This window comes from Pyxicephalus adspersus, chromosome 2, assembly GCF_032062135.1.
Source record: "Pyxicephalus adspersus chromosome 2, UCB_Pads_2.0, whole genome shotgun sequence".
Lineage (NCBI taxonomy): Eukaryota > Metazoa > Chordata > Amphibia > Anura > Pyxicephalidae > Pyxicephalus > Pyxicephalus adspersus.
In genome coordinates this window covers 132534191-132558737 of record NC_092859.1, presented here as the reverse complement: position 1 = coordinate 132558737, position 24547 = coordinate 132534191, and the positions used below count along the sequence as shown (strand labels likewise).

At 35.8% G+C, this 24547-nt stretch overlaps 1 protein-coding gene across 2 annotated transcripts in view; it reads left to right on the top strand.

The window, feature by feature from the left end:
• The window catches only part of HOMER2 (homer scaffold protein 2), a 107400-nt gene extending 83093 nt beyond the window's left edge, over positions 1-24307 (top strand). For both annotated transcript variants that reach the window (XM_072402439.1, XM_072402438.1), the window contains 3 exons: positions 1568-1678; positions 14041-14121; positions 21720-24307. In XM_072402439.1, coding sequence (XP_072258540.1) covers positions 1568-1678; positions 14041-14121; positions 21720-21908 — 381 coding nt within the window. In that variant the 3' untranslated portion in view covers positions 21909-24307. The remainder of the gene's footprint in view (positions 1-1567; positions 1679-14040; positions 14122-21719) is intronic.
• Positions 24308-24547: the final 240 nt, after the last annotated feature.

The window sequence follows — 24547 nt, the reverse complement described above, 5'->3', positions numbered from 1 at the left end:
TTCTTACACAAGATTGCTCACTATACAATAATCGGAAGCTTTATAGTGTAAACCAACACAAAAAAGACTGGCTTTGTTAGTATATAAAACTCAGTCTCCAATAAAGGTACTGCTGTTAGACAAGACTTAGTCCTAATGTCATATAAGTCCTGCACCCTAATAAAGTAAAACCAGTTTCAAAGAAACACGCACAGAAATGTGAACAGAAATATAGTGAACGCTTGCAATCCAGAAAAAGATTCTAAATTCACCACAATCAGTCTTTGCCGTTCTGTTCTAAACTCTGTAACCTGGGCTGCTTTTATAGGAGTGTGGGCGGCACAAGGTAGTTTTGTACTATTGGTATTGCGAAAAGAGAAATATGTCAAACAAAGGTGATAATGATCCAAAATATTTCTTCCTACTATGCAAATAAATTGAAATAACTTCTCCATAACGGCAATCATTTTTACAGATATGTGGCTTATAGGACTCTCTAATTTTCACACTTTAAAATGTAAGCTGTTTTTACTGAAGGTGTGGGACACTTAATATAAATAACGTATGTATAATGTTAATTTTTTTGATTAAAATTCATGGATGAGAACACTAGTGTTTTTTTATTGTGTCGCCTGTAAAGATTTTCCCTCACTTTGTGCACCAGAACACATTGGAAAACGAATGCAAATAGAAACGGAAGAGATGACAGAAAACCACAAAGTGGCTAATCAAGTTCCCTTTTTAAATTTTTGTTTTGTACCTTATTGTTGAGTATAGATGTTTGCCCCAAGTTTGTTCCTATTGACATGCTGGTGGTTGACCAACTCTAGAGTTCTGTCCCAAGCATCCAAAATTTCAGTAAAATAATACTTTCTTAAGGTAAGCTTTGAACTTTACTCTTGCTAGATTAAGGTCACATCCCAATGTTTTTTGTTTTCAATATTTGTTATTAGGAAAAAAAGGTTGTACAAGTTTTCAAAAAAATAAGGTACGATAACAAAGAGGAAAAGTAAAATATTGTCTATTTTGCACATGGTGGGTAAATAGAAATTACGATAAACGTGAATCATGTCAGAAAATAGGACACTTGGAAATTAATAATTTGTTTCAGCCAATATTACCATAGGCAATCATACACAAAAAAAAAAAGAGAAGAAAAAAGTAGGAAAATGAAGCGGGAAGAAATAGAGGAGGAGAGGATAAAGAAAGGGAAAGGAAGGGCATAGAAAGGATACAGGTCATAAACATATACAACATTTTTCGCTCTTAAAACAAGAGTAAATCTCTATTAAAGTCCGCCCGCAAATAGTTATCTATCTAGGGAGACCACACCACTTGAAAAATACCCATAGTATCGCACGTCCCTATGTTTTTGATCTTAACTTCATGTTAAGAAAGGTAAACTTTATTCACACCCTTCCTTCATTATTAAAGTACATATCTATTTAAAATGCTTTAAAAAGCTTTAACTGTATCAAGTGAGCACAAGTGTGAATGGGTACTAATTGTGAGCTTTATCGTCAATTGTATTGTACGTCATTGTATGTCATCGTTAATATTGTATTTTCTATTTTGCTTTGTCTTCTAGATTGGAGAGCTTGAAGCTCAGTGTGATGAAATAGACAAGGAACGAGAGAGGAATGAAGAGCTCAGCAAACGATTACAAGAGCTGGAAGCTGAGATTCAGGACAAAGAAGCTGTAAGTTGTTCTGGTTTATATTCTAGTGATGGCTCCTAAATGTGACTCTGACAGATTGTTTCCCAATGTACTTTGATTTTTTTTTTTTTTAATTTTAAAATAGCCCAATAGCATGTTTTTTATGAATACAAAGCTTAGACTATATATAGAAACAACACAAATACTTGCTAACTATAATTAAAGCCACAGTTGGTCCCATTGAACAAATATAGTTTTGATTATTTTCATACTTTTATTTATTATTTTATTCTGAATTATAACTAGAAAGTCTGGAAGTGTTATTTCCACCATTAGGAGCTGCCCATACCTGGACTAATTGCATGGGTCTAGGCCTCTTAACCTTAAAGTTTCACAAAACAAAAACTAAAAAAATAAATATGATCTAAATTACCCCCTAGATGGTCATTTCTATACGTCATCATTAGTACACTGTAAATAATGAAAAATAAATAATAAAATCCATCTCACTCTCTTTGGGGGTGGATATGCTGGATCCCTGTGATGCTACTGAATGCCTAAGTGTAGCCACCTCACTTGGCACATTCCTGATGTCTCCCCTTTTAAATGGTGATTCTTGGAAAGCATTAATTTTAAAGCCCCTCCAATGGCCTAGCTGATTGACAAAGGATCATGTTTCCGGTTGGCTCATCACTTGATGGAGGTACCAGCTGTAGGCGTGCATGTGCATTGGAATCTCGTAAATAAAGTATATGGTGAGCTGTATGTGATACTAATATACTCGTACTGCTCAAACCAGAAGTTTGGAAACAACATTACAGAGGTTTATGGGTAAACCCAAAATTAGGACAATAAAAGCAGCCTTTAAAAGCTTCTCCCAGAAAAATAGGGTACTTTACTGATTACTCAAACTTTGGTAAATGCTGCTTTTTTCATTGGGGTTTAGTGGCATTCCCCTCTTCTTTTAAATGATGTGTGATTAGGAGTACAAGGTTTGCTCAAATAAGCATGTGTGATAGAAAGTCCACTCGTTATTAGCACATATGTCTGTAGAACCATTGTCATTCATTCTTTTGTTCTTCCATACAATTCTGGATTTTATCTGCAGTCCTGGATATCCTGGTTTTAAAATCACTCATGGATGTGAAATAACTATATCCACAAAAGACAGGACTGCTATTGTTTGGCTATAAACAAAAATATAATGGAGCTTACCAGATCTTTAAAAGAGGTGGCTTCATTGGTTTTCACTTTGTAATCATATCGGAAGTGCAGCCTGGTTTGCAGCCATGCCTTCCTTCATAAACACAGTGGAGGAGTGACCATGACCACAAGTAAGTTGTCAGGCACGAATATTGGTAAAAAAGTCTACACTAAATGTGGGCCCCTTATCAAAAGACCAGTAAGCATTGATAAGTTATATTGGCCCTGATTTATGAAAGCTCTCCTAGGCTGGAGAGAATACACTTTCATCAGGGAAGCTGGGTGGTCCAGCAAACCTAGGATGGATCTGGTCTAGGATTCAAAACATCCAGCTTCACTTCTGAAAGTGTATTCTCTCCAGCCTTGGAGAGCTTTCATAAATCAGGGCCATTGTGTTTTGGGGAATAGATGCTCTTTAACCAAACCCCACCACGTAACCTTACAGTAGCTTTAAACCTTACAGGTTCATGTACAGTTTCTATTTCAGCCCTCATCCTAAAACTCAATCAAACATAATTCATATCTAAATTTCATGACTGTATGTTTCAAATATGATACCACTCATTATGAAGTGTAGATGGGAAAAGTCATGGCAGCATGTTTAGTATGCAAGTATGACATTGTAACAAATATGATATTTGTTTCTAAAATAAAGTATTTAAATGCAGTCCATCCTTTTTCTCTTAAGTATGTATGGCCCTTTAGAGTTTGCTAATTGCTATACATGAACTATAGATACAACTGTCCATATCTGCAGCTGTCTACAGAATTATAGCATTCCATATATCTGTTCTGGCCCCGCAACCAAGAACAACATTGGTACGTTTCTCATATTTATTATTTAAAATGAACAGTGAAGAGTTGTAGTGTTCATCTATTAACACATATCTATCAGAACTTCTTGCGTAAAAAATAAACTTCTATGGTCAGGTTTATCAAATTATGTAAAAAGGCTGGAACCATTCATTATTAGCCCATTGATTTATTCGTGTCATTCCCCTTTGCTTTTTCTTTTCAATCTCTTTATTACTTTTCATTACATTAAATTTTACACAAGTATATCATACAAACAAAATAAATATCTCAAACCATTTCAAAGATTCTATAAATCTATTTTAAATCAATAATTACAGCATTTAATACAATTTCAGCTCCTTCCATTATATCCATCTTTCTTAGCCTACAAACTCCATGTGCTATGCTAGTTCTCTTTCAACCAATGCTTAATAGAAGTGACATTAACAAGAGGGGGAAGGAATTACTTCCCTTCTCCCCACATCCTGTACAACCAATTTCCATTGTGTCTAGCTTTTATCTTTGTGAAAGAATAAAAAAAAAGAAGTTCTCCCTTAACAGGTGGATATATCAAAATACAATATTTCTTTGTGACTATGTGACTTTAGGGAAGGGGAGGTAATCCTCACCATTTCCTCATTTAATAGCAACTGTACATAACAATCTAGTTCATTCTCTATCATCCCCTTAACTCCATGAAGTTAGAATTCAGTTTATTTATTTATAATTACCGTCTATCCAGTGAAACATTTAAAAATATGTCTTAAACAAAGGCTTTTACTACATATAACAAAGACGATACTAAGACAAAGACACAAAGAGAATTGGGTAATAGTAGGCAAACTCTATAATCAATAACATTGCTGATGGTATATTTATATGGTCAACAATGATCGATCCCACCCCATAGGCATGTAGTATTCTATCCATGGTGACCATATTTTTTGAAATTTATTTACCAAAGCCTCATCATTTCATTCACTAAAAACCAAGACATTTTGTTCTTGACTTGCTGTATATTGGGGACTGTAGACCTCCAGGCCTTAGCCAGAACCATTTTGGCTGCAGTAAACCAATATGCCAATAATTTAAATTGGTTTATAGTGCAAATAGATGGGATTCCAGTGCTTCAGCTGGGTGTTTAGGAACAACCCACGATGGTGTATGCAATTCGATATACTCCCATCCAAAACTTCCTAATTTTGGGACATTCCCACCAGATATGATGAAGTGTTTCTGAGGTAGGTGTTACAGCCCCTAAAACAATTGTCCGTACAGATCGACTGAAATTTCGCAAGCCTGGATGGTACCATATACCATCTCATCATTAGTTTATAATTAGTTTCTACAGCTAAAGCATTAATACTACAATGAGCTATTGTATGCCAAATCCTAAACTAGATTGAACAAAATGCTTAATTTGTTGGTACCTAAATAATTTCGCCGGAGGGGCTTCATACTTCTCACATAATTCACCAAATGGAAATAACCCAGACTGATTTAAAAATTATGGATTCTGTAGAAGCCTTTCTCCATCCACCAAGCAAAACGTCTTGGCTCCTCCACGCCAGGGGCGAACAACGGATTCCCACTAATCGGGCCTACCAGTATGTAGGAAGACATGGGGTCCCCTGTCTGTTTGATAATATCCCAGATTTTCAGAGTATGTTTCAATAAAGGGTTAGCTACACCACACCTCTGTGTACCCATAACCCAGAGTAGAGCTTTTACCGATAGTGGTACAACCATTGCATTCTCAATGTTTACCCATTTAGATGTATGATTCCTAATATAATACATTTAAAAGGGAGCTACCTGAGTCGCCTTATAATACAGGCTCAAATTTGGTACTGATAGGCCTCCATACTCTTAGTTTGAAACAAAGTCTGTCTAGGGATACATGGTCGTTTTCCCCCCCAAATAAACTCAATGATCCTAGGCTGTAACAGTTTAAGTATCTGAGTAGGTATAGCTAATGGGAGAACTCTCATGGGGTACAATAATTATGGTAACCAGGACATCTTTATTGAAGCTATCCGACCCAACCATGATATTTCATATAGTTTCCATGATTCAAAGAGGCCTATCACGAGATCAGGTATATTGGCAGCATATAATGCCTCATAAGTAGGAGCAATATATACGCCGAAATAGTTAAGCCTTTTTGTTTCTCATTGAAAAGGAAAAATTTCTTTCAGTGTCTTCACCATTTCTGATGCCAAAGTAACATTCAAAGCCTTACATTTTGAGCTATTCAAACGAACCCCTGAAAAGTCAAAATCTCCATCAAATTAGGCAGAGATACCATGAGATTTGTCAAACTAAGAATTATGTCATCTGCAAAGAGTTGTTGAGTGTTGAGTGCCTATGTTGAATGCCTTTCACCTCTATTCCCTCAATATCTACATTGTTACGTATTGCTATAGCCAGGGGCTCCACCGCTAATGCAAATAGCAGTGGTGATAGGGGACACCCCTGTCTAGTACCTCTACCCATCAAAAAACTTATCACGGAGTGATAACCCATATATTGGATAAATGCTTTAGCGTAAGCATATAGGATATCCATTTACAGAAGTTTGGTCCAAAACTCCATTTGACAAGTAAAGACATAAGGTATGACCTAATACTGAATCAAACGCTTTACTAATATCCAAGCTTAATATTAGTGCTGAGGTTTTGTCTTGTTTAGCCTGGTGTACTAAATGTAGTACCCTCCGTATGCTATCTCCTGCTTGCCCTCCATGAATAAATCCTGTTTGGTCGGTTGATACAATATCGCCAATACTCCCATTCAACCGGGATGCCAAGATCCAAGCCAGGATCTTGGCATCCCGGTTAAGTAGGAGATCAGTCTATAATTAGACCAGGTCATTACATCAGTGGAGGGTTTTGGTAACATACAGATAGCTGCATCCAAAATACTAGGTTCCAATGCCTCCCCTTTCAAGATAAAATTAACCCCCCTAGCATTCTAGTCAGTTTTTTGATGCAAAAAGTGATCCTATTTTTTTTTTGCATAGAAATTTTTGTTTATATTGTGGGCCTGTAATTCTTAGGATTAACTCCCGGGTATGATAATTAAATTTTTTTATTATATTATAATCATAAATTATAATACAGAATTATAAATAATCAACCGACCAAACAGGATAAACTACCGTAAATCCATCAGGTCCCGGATGCTTGTTAGACTTCAGGCGTTTAATCGCTTGTATCACTTCAGGTAAAGTAATTGGGGCTTCCATTTTCCATCCATTCCATTAAGTTCTGGTAACTTTATATTCCAGAAAAAGTTGTCTAAGGCTCTTTTATCAAAAGAACCACAGGGGTTTGATACAATACTCGGAGATGAGCATGAAACTCCTGTAATATATGTGTTGGATTGCTAGTCAATCCTATCCCATTAACCCTAAATCTAAGAATTGAAACGCCTTTCAGGGTATCTCAGCCTATTTGCCAGCATCGTATGCATTTTATTACTATATCTATACAATTTATTATTAAACCATCTCGGCATTTTTTCAGCTTCTGATGCTGTACAGAGATTCAACTGGGTACGGATCTCATCCAGTTGTCGTCTTAAACTTTTACTTAGTGAGGCTATGTACTGGGTTCGCACCTCCGTATACTTGATTTACAAAGCTTTGATAGTGGCCCTCCTTTGTTTTTAATCTGCAAGGCCATCTGAATTAGTCTGCTTCCAACTACTGCCTTATGCACTGCCCAGAGTATAGTTGATGAGGTTACAGGCTGTTTATTTAGTGCAAAGTATTCAGCCATTATCCCCTGTAATTTTTGGTCCACATCTGGATTTCTTAACATTGAGTCATTAAGTGACCATCCAAATGATTCTGGTTTCGGAAAAAGGAAAGGATAATGTAGCCCAAACAGCATCATGGTCAGACCATGAAACGGCCTGAATATCACATATTGTTACCAAAGGCAACGCCCCATAATATATTTAAAGATGTGGTCTTTACGGGTTAACAATTGATGGGGATGTCATTCCCCTTTGCTTTAACTTTAGGTGCCAAATTTAAATAAATGTGACTTATCTCCCTCAATGGTTGTTTTTATTCAACTGACACCCTGTATTTAAAATTATTATCTCCAACGTTCTGGAGATTCCATAAGATGACAATGTCAGTATATGTGCTCCCAAAAGTCACTAAGGGGAAGAAAAAATGCCTTAAACAGCATGAAAATAATTGTATGCCAGGAAAGTATGTCATTTGGATGATTGACAAGGTACCCTTTCACTGATATAATTGGCCCGGCGTCCAGAACAATTTTGTAGTTCTTTAGTTCCCTGCATATCAAGCATTTTTTCCATATTTGCCTCAGAGGATCCTAAGCAACCATTCTATTCTGATTGAGAAAAGTTAAAAGTTCAGCATGTTTTATTCAGTGCTACTAAAACAGACTAAAAAAAAAAAAAACATCCATTTTTAAAATATTTCAGTATATTTTAAAATATATAACTGACCACTGATTAAAAACAATGTTACAATACTGATATATCCTTGGAAGAAATTGCAAGAAATTAGATCTTTCCTTATTTTCCTAATGTAAAATAAATGGATGAGAAGTAGGACTTTGTAATTAGATATGTATTATTTACATATATTAGCAATATATGAGACAAGATATTCAAATGAGATGTTGTACAAGATCTTCTAATGCCCTTTGCGTAACTTTGCAAGATATTTCCAATATCCTTTGTATGCATTGTAGGTAGAGACCTAAACTGTTCTTTCTCATAGATGGTACTGCAATGTACCATCCTCATGTTCCCAGAATAATATCTTTTAACTTGTTTCTACGTCCCCATGATGAATTCATTGATTTTTAGACTCAAAAAAGTTGCACTAAACAAATTTTTACTGGACAACCTTGTAAAAAAATTTTCAAAAAGCTTTAACCACCATGTGCCCATTTACATCTATACATTGTTTGTCTGTTTATGTATATTATAAAACGTACGGTACTTAAATGCCAATGGTCAGAAACTCCTCAAAACATGAATACAAAATCTAGAAATGTTTTGAGTTTTTCTGACATCCCTCATAATGACATAGATGACAGCACTGTGCTAGCTATGTTTTTGGTGATAATTCAATTGGGGGAGAGCAGGCTTGTGCACCACACCTCTACCTTCCATCATTATCAGTTGTCGCGGCTCCACCAGGCAGGTTTTTTCAGAAAGGAGAGACATATTTTTATATCTTTAAGGCACGTTGATTTTGCCAATAATTTTTATGCTCGTTATTTGCATTATGCAATAAACCACCCACAACCCAAACTTTGTGACATTATAACAAATAGAAATAAAATGAAGATTCTAGTTCTAGTTCATATAATCAACACATACGTTATCTTATTGCATGGTATGTGTTGGTTATCTGGTTGGTGGTTATACTTGACCACTAACCCTTGGACTTTCTGGAGTTAAATCTCCCTTCCAAACAAAGGATCTGACTAGTTTCCTTTAAAAAAACGAGAAAAACATTTTTTTTTTAAAGGAAAGGTTGCAGTTCTTGCAATTGTGTACTTTATTTTCAGGATTGCTTCCTTTTCAACTATGTGCTATCCATTGCCATGTTTAGGTGCATACATAGGTGGAGATGTTCCCCGACACCCTCCCTTTTTTCCTTACTTCCCTAGTTTTCTTTCATGTTATACAACTTCATACTGTTTATGACCAGTTATATCCCTTAAATATTTTTAATGATATGTTTGGATTATTAGTATTTTCAATATTCGACATTGCAATAAAAAATTGTAAATTCTACCCTGACACGGTGAATGTGAATGCTACAAAATGCTAGCAAAGATCTTAAAGCCTGATTATACCATTCGTACTGTTATTATGTTGCCATAAAGGGAGTATAAAAGTAATCAGCCACTGAAAACGCTCCTAGGTATGCATATAACTGCTTTAAGGAACGCATAATGTATACATAAAAAAGTAGAGCAATGAAAGATAAACACACATGCATAGGATAAATATGGCATTAAAAAAGTCCTTAGGTAATTCACCGAACAAATGCAAAGCAAGAAAGCAGGGAAGGGACCAAGAGGCAAAATATGAGAAGTAATTAGAAATGTGAGGTGCTAGTATGTTAGAATTGAGAAAAAGAAATAGCTCTCTTATGGTACTTATGTTATCAGCCCTGCCCAGTTTGCACCTCACCTGGTTTACCCATTACCCTGTGTTGTTTATTCCTGAAATGTATGATAACTTCATGATAGAGCAGACAGGGATTCGTAGTAGATCTGCCATATTCATATAATAATATAATATATGCCACCTTGTTAGACAAAACTTGCAGTGTCTAGCAGTCGGATGGCATTTTAACCTCACTGCCTGAACTCTTGCACAGTTGATGGGTCAAACCCATGCCACCATGCTTTGGTGCCAGAGTGTTCCAAAGTCAGTGTTGTTCGGGAACCTATAAATAATGGCTTTTATTTTTGTTTATAGTTTTGTACAGGTTGTTTTATCATACACACCTGTGTATATTGTTACAGCAAGCATATCAATAAAGATGTTTAAAAATAAATGAAAATCAAAAAGGTTAAATAGGCCATACATAAATTTAGGTAAATAGATTATTTCAAATTGCACTGGAATGTATTTAATGCTTAAGTGTGTTTGTCTTCTACTGTATTTAGAAAGTATTTATTGAGAGGCAATTCTTGCTTTTAACATTGATTATATTGACACTTGAAGCTGTGCAGTTTCAATATGCACCCAACACATTACACGCATTTGGCAGTGCTGAATGGAGAAAAGTGAAAGACTACAGATTGCTAGAAAATGCTGCTTTCCAGCCTCCCGCTGACAATATAAATATAGCTTCATATCTTTAAAGGAAAACTATAATCCTATTTCAATGTAATGCCTCTGTTGAAAGCAAGACATTCCATGTCGACAGCACAGATGTCTTTGGTAAATGTGGACAATGCTCTTTTGCTGTAAATGTGTAAATAATATTTTAATCAAGAAGTATGTAAATTGAAATTGTTTAAAATAAAAAAAAACACTTCTATATAATAGGATATGACAATTAAAAAATGACTAAGCAGGATATGCAGATCTATGGGTAGAATTTCTGGACCAATGCCAACATTGAAAATGCCAAGTCAGTCCCTGGATATGGAAAATATTTCTCCCCATTTTTTCCTAGAACATCATAGAAAAAGGAGGTCTTCCTTTTTAACTTTAATCTTTGACTTTATGTAATTTTAAATAAAGAATAGGTGACCCTTAAAAGCTATCAACTGACCAATGGGTGACAGTCCATAAGCTTTTTGGCAAATGTTTTTTTTTTGCAGTTTGGATATATGATGCATTTCAAAGCACAGGTAAGGATAGTAAAAGCAATAAGGCTATATTACATCTGTATTACATCTGTTTTTTCACACATAAAAAAATAAAAACAAGTGGGCACATTGGAGTTCTAGAACATGTGGAAGGCTATTTAATAAAGTATATTTTAATCTCTGTAGACCTTCTTTATTGATGATGTCAGGGAGGTATGAAATAGTGATAATATTTCACACTTATCACAACGCAAAGAGAGGTCAGTGCAGATGTCTTAGGCACAGTTGAAGCAGGTAGAAGTCAGATCAACATAATAACTACAACTGTGGGACAAAGAGAAACAAAACTAAAAATTAGATTAAAAAAAAGGTTTCAGTTGGAGGGTGAATACCTAAAGTATGAAATATCTAACTCTACAAAGAACTCCTTTGTGGTTTATGTATTTTGTACCTTTTCAACTGTGTTGTTACTTCCAATGTGGCCTCTACATAAAAAGTATATGCAAATCCTAAATGTATTTTTATATTGTTTGCCATCATGTCTAACCGAATACAACTGTCTAATGTAAATCTTTTTTCGACTTCAAAGTTCCTTTCCTGGAGGTCTTGCCAGTAATAGATAATAGTCTACTGGTATAACATCACAATTGTATAGAAACACACTAATTTTTTCATTTAAAAAAAAAATCAGTTTCAGTGTTTTTATTTTTTAATTCCAGCTCTGGTTATGACTTTCTATCCATTCCTTTAGCGAATATTTATGTAGCTCTTAGATTTTTTTTTATCTGTGCTTATTTCCTGAGGTCAAGCTCTGGAACAGCATTGGATTTAGGTCAGGGAATTGGGACAGCTACTTAATGTCTCTTTTAAGGTGATGTAATGGTCTATGCACTTGAGTTATTTATAAAGCTGTAACTTATCTATATGACACACATAAGTATTATATTTGCAGGTCAATTTTTTTCATAGGTACACAGTTCTAGCTTTGGAAACTTATTGATGTCAAGGTTGGAGCTCTGCTATAGGGAAATTACTGATGCAAACAAATTTCTATTTGGTGACATTGGCTATATTCACTGAATATTATAGAATGGCAGTCACAAGAAAACCAAATTCACTGCTAAAAGATCAAAAAAATGTTTTTCCCTGTTCAATCAGAATAAAAAATAAGTTTTGGCTTTACATTCACTTTAAAGGTTCCTCTGGGTTAGGTTTTTTAGGGCCCATTCACAAAATGTTATGTACTGCAACACGCTTAAATGCACCGAAAACGGTCATACACAATGTATTGTTTCACAGGGCCAAGCAGTGCACAGGGGTGTGCATTTGTGCTGCATTAGAGTGCATCTCTGTTGCAGTGTACTGTGTGTTGGAATGCAAATAACTCTGTCCACAGTACGTTACTGTGCATTGTGATAACATGTTATGATGTGGATGGTAAGGAACAATGGCAAGAAGCTGATGGCAGTCAGGGATGTAAAGCATGCTTTCCATTACACCCACCTGCTGACCAGGAAGAACCCTCTGCAAGTGTTGGTGAATGCCATCATCACCAGCAGTCCCCATAAAGACTCTACCCATATCAGTAGAGGTGGAACGATGAGCGGATAGGCCATGTACATGTCCCTCTAACGAAAAGTCCCCAGGCTATCTAGCTCTTGTGCATCTGAGTTTGTAAAGCTGCCTTCAGGGACATTAAGACCATTGCAGAATATTTCGTAATTATTTAGGTAAAAACAGAGGTTTTAGTTGCATAGGTTTGCAAATATATGTTAAACCCACATTGCCTCGTCAAGGCCTCTCTGTAAAGTGTGGTCCCTAACTGTAAACTATCAATGTTTCTTCAAGGAACATATAAAGGAATTAAAAACTCAGAGCAGGTATGCCTGGAGACTGTATCCAAGACACAGAGCTTCAAATCTCATTAGTTTAAAAACACATAGAAAACAAATATACAATACATCAAGCCCACTAGCTTTGCTGAGGCTGCTCACATAGAACAAGGCCTGAAAGTGAAACCCGAAAATAACTTTTGGTTTCAGAAGACTCTACAGTGTGGCCCACTAATTAATTGGAGCTGTCCCTTTCATGGCAGAGTGTCCTGTTGTTTCCAAATGGCCAACTTTGTGTGCAATTGTTTAACAAATTATTTTCAATCAAAGCTCTCACTTGTAAGAACTAATGCACAGTTGTCGCTTGTATGATATGATAACCTAAAGTTCAGCTTCAAGCAGAATGATGCATTTTTTTATTTTGCATAGATGATGGAAAGTTCAGAGCCTCTGCTAGGTTTTTATAGCCATATGTGCCCCTGATGGATAGGTTCAGGACAAAAACATGAATATTTTAGTAAAGTTGGGAGAGGTGAGAATTTTAATGTAGTCTGTTCTTTCCTGTGCCAGAGAAAATTTCACCTGCTATTGCCAAGTATATTTAATACAGATTTAATTAACCAGAGCTTGGGTAATTAGGGTACTTAGCCATATGATATGTGATATTCACAGGAAAATCCATATGCACATGTGTTAGTGTTTATACACAAATAATTTAATATAAGCAATATATTATTTAAAGACAAATATGATTCTCAAAATTGGTTAAAAGAAATACAAATCTTTGGCAAATAAAGCAACTTACATTGCTTTTTAGCTTGTGGTAATTAGATTGAATGGTCATCAATATAGCCCATTGGAAAAGCATGATAGTGTTTGGGGTGCACAGCACTGTTTTTATATTTTGTAAGCAGAAAATAGTGCATGGAAACCGTTATATCATGGGAGATATACACTTTTTATCCTGGTTTATCATTGCTCATCTATAATAGCTAACAAGCATTGGCAGATAGGTCCAGTTTCTGTATTTTAATGATTTCTTGTGTGTCTGACAATACCTGACTGATATTATCTGGTGTGTTCTGTTGGTATTAACACTTAGTAATGTTGTTCTTTAAATGATTTATACAAAAATCAGATCTGAAAAAAATCACTAATCATATTGCTTTCATTTTCTACTTTCTAATACAAAATGCCATAATTAGCATAATGTCCCTCAATTAATTTAATGTGTTCTTTCCTCCAGGAACTTGAAGACCTCAGGAAACAAAGTGAAGTGATCCCACAGCTGATGATGGAATGCGAATCTGTGACTGACAAACTCCAGGTAAGTAAGATCTATGGCACCCATCTGACATATCAGTAAAGCAGATGGTTCCTGTACATAGAACATTCTAATCTATACCTCTCCATTTTCACACCTTTGATTAATTACTGGGCATTATATTACCTTTTTTTTTTAACAAAGCGTGTATCCATCAAGTGAGGTGAGTTTTGGCCAATTTAGCGTCGATTTCTGACTGTTGTGTACAGTGTAAGAGAACAATCTTATGGACACATGCCACATGCACACACAAAAAAACATGACTGTGCATGCATATTAAAGGCTAATGGAAGAACAGTCAAATACTTAAGTTGACCTGTTTTTTTATTTGTACAGCTAAAGAAACCTGTCATTTCTTGACCCTTTACAAATATTCATAAAGAACAGACATTGCTGTGTCGGGTAGATTTAAAAACTTCTATATACGTGTAATAGGCCATTTCTTAGTTTAGGATGTTTGATGTTGATAATTGCCCCCTGCACATAACAGAGCGCCTCATAAGAAATACCTTGGGCTCAGCTTTGCATTGTGTATTGACGGCAGTTCTTCATCTTGACTTTTACCTTAAGTCAAAATTGGCAAACTTTAAAAGCTCCTATATCTCTAACTCCCAGGGAACTCTACATCATACATGATTTGCCTTTAGGTATACTTTAAGCCTTTGTGCTAATCATTCATAACCTTAAATGTTCATTGGAGCCTCCTCATGGGACTTGCAATAAAAATGATCTCTAATGTTTTGTTCTCAGTACCATATGCATATTGGACATTTTTGGCAAACTGTACCAAAAATACTTAACAAAATCATTTTATTTCTTAACAAAATCCAGAATCTATTTTTAACTTTAAATCAGATTTTGATAACTTAATCTCTCTTTTTTTCCTGTATGGGTATCCATTTTTATTTAATCATTAATGACCTTGAATAATTCAGGGCCTGCTGGAAAAGGTGATTTTCAGCTAATAAATGAATGAGGGTTGGGGCTTAATTTTCTAGTAATAACGTGGTGTCAGGCTTGTTCGTTTTGTCATTATGAATATCACTTTGTGGTTATTAACAGAATTTCACACCTTATTCCTCATAGGAAAGTCTCTTATATATAACATTGAGGTGTCTTATTAATTTCCACTTGGAATATTCAGATATGTAAAAATAGTCTTTCTCTACACATCACTACATCTTTGTGACTTAGTTCTATCACCTGATTACAGTTTGATTTGCAAAAAAATCTGGGGTAACATTCACAGCATGTTTGTTGTTCTCAGGAGATAAACAGTGCTGAGAATATTTTTGTGGGGTTTGGGCATTAGGGGCCCTAGTGTATGACACTCAACAGCAGAGACAGATTGGCACCGAATATGCACAGAATATGCCAACATATTGGATACATTGGACTTAAAATTGATATGCATAACAGGCTTTTCAACACATTACATTGGGTCACGTTGATCACAATCTCCTGTCTTCCTCTAGCTTTCCACCATTTATGAAAAGAGATAGTGAATGAGATGCAGATAATTCAATATTCATGTACTTTACATGCAAATTGCATTCAAATTTCACCGACTTGACTGAGTCAATCAGCCTCCACAACTTGCCAAAGGAGATTTTGAAAGACAGTATTCACTCAGGGAAGCAGCCCAAGTAGGCAGCATTAAAGGATAAGTTCACTTGTATATACCCTGTCCTTAGAACCCCTCTTACCTTGACCCTAGGGTGCTGTGCTTTCCATAGACCAAAAGAAGAATAATTATGATGATTCTATGACGAGTGGGCCCAGGTTCAGCTTGGCTCTTGGTGACTTCCAATAATCTTGCTGCAGGATGCATGAACAGGATGAAAAAATAAAGAAGTTGTTCTGGGTCTCTTATTTAGGAGCTCAGATTATATGCACAAAATCAACTTTCTCAGCTTCAGAAACCGAGGAAAATATGATTTATTCCGATTTTGGGAGTAAAAATGAGAGTTATTTATTGGCTTTCTATTGAAGACATTAGTCAGATAGCAGAATACAGAATGGCGTCAGTGAGAGAGTGAGAGAAACCTAAGGTTAGAATATAATTAGACCCTTCTATTTATGATGGCTCACAGAAGAGCAGAGGTCCTGGAGCCCCAGACATGGTTAGAATAGAAGTGGAGGAAGAATTATTTCCAGTCTGGGGAGAGCCGACATCTCTTAAGGTTTAAAAGACCTTTGTCTAAATAGATGGGGATTAGAAGTCTTGTAGATCTACTTGTGATTGTGTGAAAGTCTTCACCCTATTATAGTAGACCCAAAGCACATTAACCTTTCAGTTAGATATTTAAGTTGGTTGAGATCAATGCAACTTTTTTTTTTTTTTAACTTACAAATATAGATCTAGCAGAAGATAAACAGCAGCCTTGCGTGAATAACATCTAAAGCAGAACTTTTTTTTGCATTGCATTTTGTAATGTAAACTATACTGCATCCGTGCACACGTGCAGAAGCTGTTGAACAGGCAAACATGCAGGACCTGGAATTCTCTATGACCTCTTGGCTTCAACTCTATTGCCTGAGCAGTTCAGAGGTCACAGGCTTCCCACCTACACCTTCCTGTTAGTATGCTTCCAAATCTAAACGGTGTTGCTCCTTTAGTCCTGTCCAGTATATCATCTTCTAATTTGCTGACAGCTACTGAAAAAGTATTGGTTTCAAATCAATAGGAGCATTTACAATAAAACAGCCTTTACAGTCACATTACATGCCAGTACACTATAGTAGATAATCAAAATGTATGTGTCTCTACCAGGTAGTTTTCTATCTGTCTCCTTTCTCTCTGTCCTGCTGACCATGTTTCCTTACTTTGTATAGATTAACACTTTTTGTTTTTTCTCTGGGACAGGACGTAAAGGAAACTCTGTCCAATGGGACACTCAGTGGGCATTCAAATCTGCAGTCCTTGTAACAACCTGAATCTGTAAATCATAATCTTTTTAAAAGCTGGCCATGTGTCAATTTTCAGTCACTCTGTAACCACCAGGAATCACACATTAGAGCAGAAATAATTGCCAAAAAATAGGCAATTTACTAGGTATGAAGTAAAAACTGGTAAATTTATTTAATTAAAATCTAAACAGCAAAAAAAAAGTAATTGAAAGATTGTACAGTAAGGTGTCAGAGCACATGAGATTAGTTGCTTTCCAAACCACCTTGTACAATGATGAGCCGCACCTTCATTAGGGACTACATACATGATTCAGAATTCATACATAATGTAGTCCCACTGGGCATGTAGCCAAGCGTTTTGGTATATATCACCACCAAAGCTAGGTACATACGTGCAATAATTGTCTTAGAAAACAAATGACTAACGACAGATCAGTGATTATGCATGATTATTTTGAATGATCGTATTGTGCACAATTCTGTACATGCTTTAATAATACAATTGTTCAGATATAAAACCAATAATGTACACACGCTAGATATGATAGTTTGAACGATGCAGGAAGTGACATGTAAAGGAGAAAGTGTGCTGCAGAACCATCCACAATCACTGAACGACCGTGTACACAATAGATTGCGAACAGTCATCGCCCAATCAGATCCGCCGGGAAGGCCGTTTGTTTCCAGCGACTTTCCTCGTTCATCGGCGTCGTTGTCCACTTTTTTTGTTAACGATTATCAGACAAACGGTCGTTAGTCATTAATTTCCAACAATAATTATTGCAAGTGTGTGTGCAGCTTTACAGGAGTCTAGAGTAAGCACAGCGGGTGGGTAAAATACATCAGAGACAGGGCTGTGTGTCCAATGAGACTACATTGGATATAATTGTGAAAAGACAATAAAACTTAACTGAAAAGACAAATACGATTAGCTTTGTTGTTGCATTGTTTCTATTTATTATCATCTATGATCAATCTGTTCATTGCCAGTACCAAGTGAACCCTCCCCTTCATTTATTTCTTTGTTACCTTTTATCCCCAATTGTTTGTGTTACTTTGTTTTATCCTTTCAAAAAATAATAAAAACTACAATTAAAAAAAAAAATAACTGAAAAGAAAAAAAAATCCTGTCATTTAAAAAAGATTTTATAATGACTGTTCATTATAACTCAATTTTGAATGAGTTCAGAAAATCTCATTGCAGAGTCCTACCTGATGTCCTATGTGCTTGGACAGCCACATTGATTAAATGCATTTTAACTACCTGAGAGCTAAATTAAAGAGTCTGCCATATAGTCACATGATCAGTCCCCATGTTGTAATAGGTTAAGAATAGTGAGAAAAGCGGTAAGATAACTGCACGTGCAGAAGTGTCATTTCTAGGAAATGTGTACAGAATTCCCCCATTTTGTGTTCTGATTGTCATAGTTACAGGAAAGCTGTGTTTTATTTTACTTCCAGTTTTAGAAAATTATTGATTATTGTGGATTAAATAGTTTAACCTAAACAACATGCTGTTTATGGTAAATACAAACTGGCTTGTTAAGCAGGTAAATCTGTTCACCAAGACGTTACAAAGCACGGAGATCAATGTGAAGGAAGTATTAAAGAAATACAACTGCAATTAGTTGCTTGGTATAAGTTGTAAGCTTTGTCCACCAGAAAACTAATAATATAATATTCAAAATATTATTCTTGTGTAATGAATATCTTGTAATAAAACAGCACAGACCTATAACACTGTAATATAGTGATCGCAGTAGGTGTCAGTCCCACAGTAGCTGAAGCACAGCAACAATTCCAAATAATAGCACGGTCAGTCAAACAATTAACAGGTTGTCCTATGACTCTATTGATACTCTATTATAATATATATTGAAGAATAAAAACAATATTTGCTTTCATTCTTTTCAGTCCAGAACACAGACAGACCAATTGAAATTAAAAAAATCATTGTAAACTGAAAACAGATCTGCCCTTAATAATGCCCCATAATTGTGAACAAATCTGTGCCCTCTCTGACCCACATTACTTAAATAGCAGCCTAGCTGTTGGCCTGAATGTAAGGCCATGACAACACCACTGTGCTCGGTAAATGTATTAGTTAATAGGGAAAAAGAAGCCCAGTACACATTTTATTATCTTGCAAATTTTTTATTTCTAACAAAATGTGTGAATGAATTTTCTTTAATTCCACTCTCTGGAGTACTAGAACTTATGGGTTTAGTATAATAGTGATGAATGTCAGGAAGCTGAATGTCTATGAACATTGTTGTATTTGGTACACATTTCAGTAACTGCAGGGGTGGTTCTCCCCTAAAGTAGGTGGGGTTTATTTGAGCAGGGGTGTGCCTTATTGTATGCCGCTTTAGTTAGATGCAATGTTCTGATGCTCAGGGATGTGAAATAATACATAGTTGTGTCAACCTACGACTGTATGGGGTGCTGCTAAAATAAACGGAGTATGTGCTGTATTGTTAGAAATAGATTATTTGAATTATATGTTTTGTTGAATATCACACTTGGTTTTGACACTCTGCAGTAAAATACAAAGCCATTTTCATTATTAAAGAAATATTAGGACATGCTTGTGCTGTGCTAAAATTAATTTTGCTTTCACATTATGTGTTCTAGTATGAGATTTATTGGGAGTAATTACAGCAATAGTGCACACTGATAGATTACATCAGGCAGTGGAGGATCTGTTAGAACAATGTTTGTTTATTACATAAAATTGCAGAGAAATAAAATAAAGACTTGGCAAAAAACTATCTCCTTAATTATGCTTCTGGCAATAAACTGGCACTAGATGTGTTGCTGATGCGTGTGCAGAAATCAGGGATTCTCAGGAGATTGGCTCCCTGGTGAAGCTCTTTCAGGGGATTGTCATGCCGCAGAAATTATACTTTCTGTTTTTCAGTTGGTTTACATGCAAATGCCAAGGGCTTCAGCTAAACATAATGTAGGAGGCAGCCTGAGGCACAGCATGGAGACAAAGGCTAATCACATATAATTTTAAGTTTGACTTTCTCTTGGACAAAAAAGTTAAAAACTAGAGATGCCAGAAACCGTTACCATGAGAAGGATCCCAGAGTCCCAGGACAATTATTGCTTTCTTTAGTTTTACTGTTTGCAGCCCTTTATTTATTTATTTGCCATAAACAACCATATTGCTGTGTAATAAACTTACTTTTTCCTAACACTTTGAAAAGAGTTACATATACCTTTTAGTAAGATTTTTTTTTAATTATTGTAATTTGCAATTCATATGAATTGGCTAACATCACTCACTACACATTTTACGCAGGATTTTCTTGTATATATTATAAGAGCACCAGAGATAAAACACTGAATTAAAAAGGTTGAGTGTACACACTAGATAATAAAAGCCTGCGATGAGTGGTCAGCTCAGGCACAAATATATCCTGTGTGCAAGGGCCTTTGGATGTGGAACAACCACTATCTTTTTCTATGGAGTATGCAGCAGGGGCCCCCTCATTCTGCCCTCTCCCCACTTTATGGTGCTGAACAGCTCCTTCTCTACACGGTTTGTTCATTCTACTGTCACTAAAAACATTAATTTCCAGTGACAGAACCTTAACATCTGTATGCAGTTTTAATGGAAGAGGACAGTCTTCTGATTACAACTGGTTTATATGAGCCATCCTTAGACAAAGTAGGCTTGGCATGTTAATTATTTTATGAAACATGTAGAACATGCCATGTGTTGCCATACTTCCCTCTGCATTACAATGTTAAAGGAATCGCATAGGATTGATTCTGAAAGTGTAGGCTGAAAATTAAGACTGCCTTCTTAAAATGCTTGTTGCCTGGCAGTGATGCTAGCACATTTTGAGTCCCCGAAACGTAAGAATAGACCTGTAAGTCTAGAAATTGTGATGTTTAGGTGGCGGTTGATGTTAGGAAACAATGACTTTGATAAAGACACTTTATAGCCAGATACAGAGATTTGCAGAATCCCTAACCTCCAGTTTATGTAACTACGTCATTGCCTGCCCTGAACCTTTGCACAGTGATTCAAGTGACATTTGACCTGTGCGAATATGGCATTTTAAGCAATAAATTTTCCTCTGCTAGGGGTTTAACCTTTTAGTTTAATAATGTAAAAAGTTTGCCATGTGTGGATTGGATTTTTATTTCAGTTTCTTCATTTAAATTGGTCCAGTGGCTTTATTTAAAATCATGTATTACTATGTATATTCTATATTACCAGTGGATGGTTTGAGAAATAATCCTCTGTGTCTGCTTTACTCAGCCAGGGTCCCTCAAAAGTTGCTAGGGGTTCCTAAAACTTTTGTTGACTGATCTACTATTTGGTATTGCATAGCTCTGGAACTTTCACCATTTGGTAGAGCGAGCTGCATGGTACAAACAATCTTTACAGTAGTCCACAAGGGCGGTATTCCAGCCAGCAATGAGTGGACTTTGTGGCTACCAGTGTAAGAGGCTTTCCTCCCAAATTACTGGTTCTATTAGTGGATCTTCAAGACCAATAACCAGGAAATTGGTTTTAGTAGGAGTTCCCTTATACCTGAAAATGATATCAAAAGGTAAAGGTTGAGAAAGGCTCCTCGATGTATTCAGTAAACTATTTCATGTTCCAGCACTTCATTATTGCAGTTAGATTGCCTTTTTAATGTGGTTTTCTCATTTATTTATTTATTTTGCAGGATGCCGAGCAGAGAAACCAAGAACTAGAAGATAAAGTGAGAACACTGAGAAAAGATGTGGAGGAAAGCAAGCACAGACAAGGCCATTTGAAACTGGAACTTAAACACTTCCTGAATATATTAGATGGAAAAATTGATGATTTGCACGAATTCCGTCAAGGACTTTCCAAACTAGAAATAGATAGCTAGAGTGTGGTGATTTTTTTTTTTATATACACTAGACCCTTACAGTGCAAATGATGGCCTAGAGGCTGCTGTGCTTTTTTATTTTTATTTTCTTTCTCTTTTTGCACCTTGAGTGCTGGTATCAATTTAGTCTGTTCTGGCAACCAGTAGTGGCCTAAACTTTTAAAGCCATTTTTTACTGTTTCTAATAAATCATAGCCATTAAAATTCTACCATTTATCAGACAAAAAAAATTATAAAATTTGATAGTTGAACACTAAAACAAAACCAAATGTGTGATTATGTATAATATTTACTCATGTATGTTACTAAGGGAAAATATATACATTTTTGAATCACAGAGTAACAAAATATATACATTTTTGAATCACAAAGTGGCAAAAATAGTCCCCTCTTCTGTCCTCCAGTCCCACTTCTAGGTTGGAAATGCAATAAAAGAAATGGTAGACTAGAAAGCTTACTGGTTGTACAGTTTCAAACAGTACTCTGCAAGCCTTGCAATAATTCCTATGACACATTGGATGAGGCAGAGTCTGTGATGGATGTACTGCAATATTTTTACTAGTAAGGTATTGCTGTAAGATGACAGGGTCACTTGAACTTTATACACTGCCACAATATAATTGCAAGAACAAATGTATCTCTAGAAGCTATAAATAAGAGTTATATATTTAGTAAAATACAGAAATATTTATTAAAGATACTGTATAGAATATAGTGGCAAAAAGACAAAGTAATATTTACTGCTGTGGTTGTTTGTGGAAAAGAGTTTTCATGTTGTATTCATACACAGAAATCCTTTCTAACTATATAAAAGGGGTAGTTTTTCTTTAATAAGAACTTGCATTGACTTTGATATTTAATTTAGAAATGTTTGGATGCACATGAAAATGACATATCGACTTTTCTTTTTATGGATGGATTCACACTTGCATAAATTGCCATAAATAATGGCACAGCACAAAGAACCATGAGTTACAGTAACCTTTGTGTGTTTATGCAAGGAACAAGTCGGTATAGGCCTACATTTCAAGACCCCATTTTGAGTTGTGGCCCCATATTTGAGCAGTTTGTTTTTTTTTTGCTCACACTTTAGGTATATTACTATGGAGAATCTAGCAGGGGGGGGCATTGTGACATTACTTAACATTTGAGGAGCAAAGTCCCAGTTGGAAATAGAGCCTAGATCCTATGATTTTCAAATGTAAAAGCAGAAGAAATTATTCCAGTTTTATTAAGATAAAAAAGGGTTATCGGTTTTTAGTGGACATACACTGGAAGTGAACCGGTTATCCATATTCAACAGAAGAAAGCTTTACTAGGCTGCAGTATTGTTAGGAATAAAGCATACCTAATTAAAAAGAAAGACATTACTGTGACATTAGATATTCAGTCCCTTATGATGGAGTGATTTTATTGCTTCCATGATAATTTTATAAAGTCATTAGTTGGGGTATTGCCTGCGTCTGCTTTTTTCAAGTTAATATGTAGCAGATGTTAGCTAGGCAGCCATTTTTTTTGCCTGAGCAGACAATGGTTAATGCGATAGCAATGTCACTAGTGAATATTAGTTTGATAATTGATTAGCTACAGAAAAAAAATAGCTACCGAGAAAGGAATGCTTAAAGGAAATCTGTATGGGGAAGGAAATCTATGTCTGTCAAATCATAGCAGGTCATGAGACACCTGCAATTACCTTGAACGTATTCACCATGGTATGCTATGGGACCCAATAAAATATTCAGTACTTATTGATATGAGTACACTGGTACAGTCACCCTGCTGTCAACTACTTTTTAGTGCTCCGTGCTTGTAAGTAGCCTATTGTTTGGCCAGATTTCCTTCACATGGGGGGAACTTGCTTAGGTCTGTTCAAGTTTTGACCTTCTCAGTAGGAACCAGGCAAAGAGGTGATGAGAGCGTATGGTGTCTGCTATGCAGTGCTAAGGGTTAATTGTCCAAACCCCCTTCCAACAAGGCCACTTTAGCACATACAGAGGATATTCCTCTGGTAAGCCGATAGCACACATTTTATATGGGGCAAGCAAATGCACATTTTGTCTTTGCTGACTGAAATTGTCATGGCAGCACGGTTTGTAGTAATATCGGTGACCTGATGGGTCACCACAAAATGCCTTATACATTTGGAATGCCAGTGTTTGAAGATGTATACTTTCCCTTTTATACTGTAATAGGAGGTGTATTGTTTTGGTAAATGAATATTCTGCTCAATTTGGTGTGTGTAACAAGCCATGGCTCAGAACGTCTACATACACAGACCTCAAAGTTTCCAAGTCAATTTTCACAGGGCTGTTACTTCGAATATATGACAAATTCTGCCTCATGGTTCTCTAATGATGTTTATCTTGTATTTAAAAGCAAAATAAAATGTTTGAGACAAACCGGGATTTCTCTTACAACATAAGTGTTGTTTTATTGATTTGTGCTTTTCAGATTTAAACTTTTTTTTGGTTAGTTGGATGATTGTTAAAGACTGGACGATTTACGCTGAACTTGTTTTGAAAACATCAGTAAATCTAGAGGTTTTGGTAGCTTATATGCAAATCTCCTCTTTTTAGTTTTTTTTTTTTTGCATCGCATGCAAAATGTTATGTAGGCTCTAGCATGATGGGGAGTTTTGC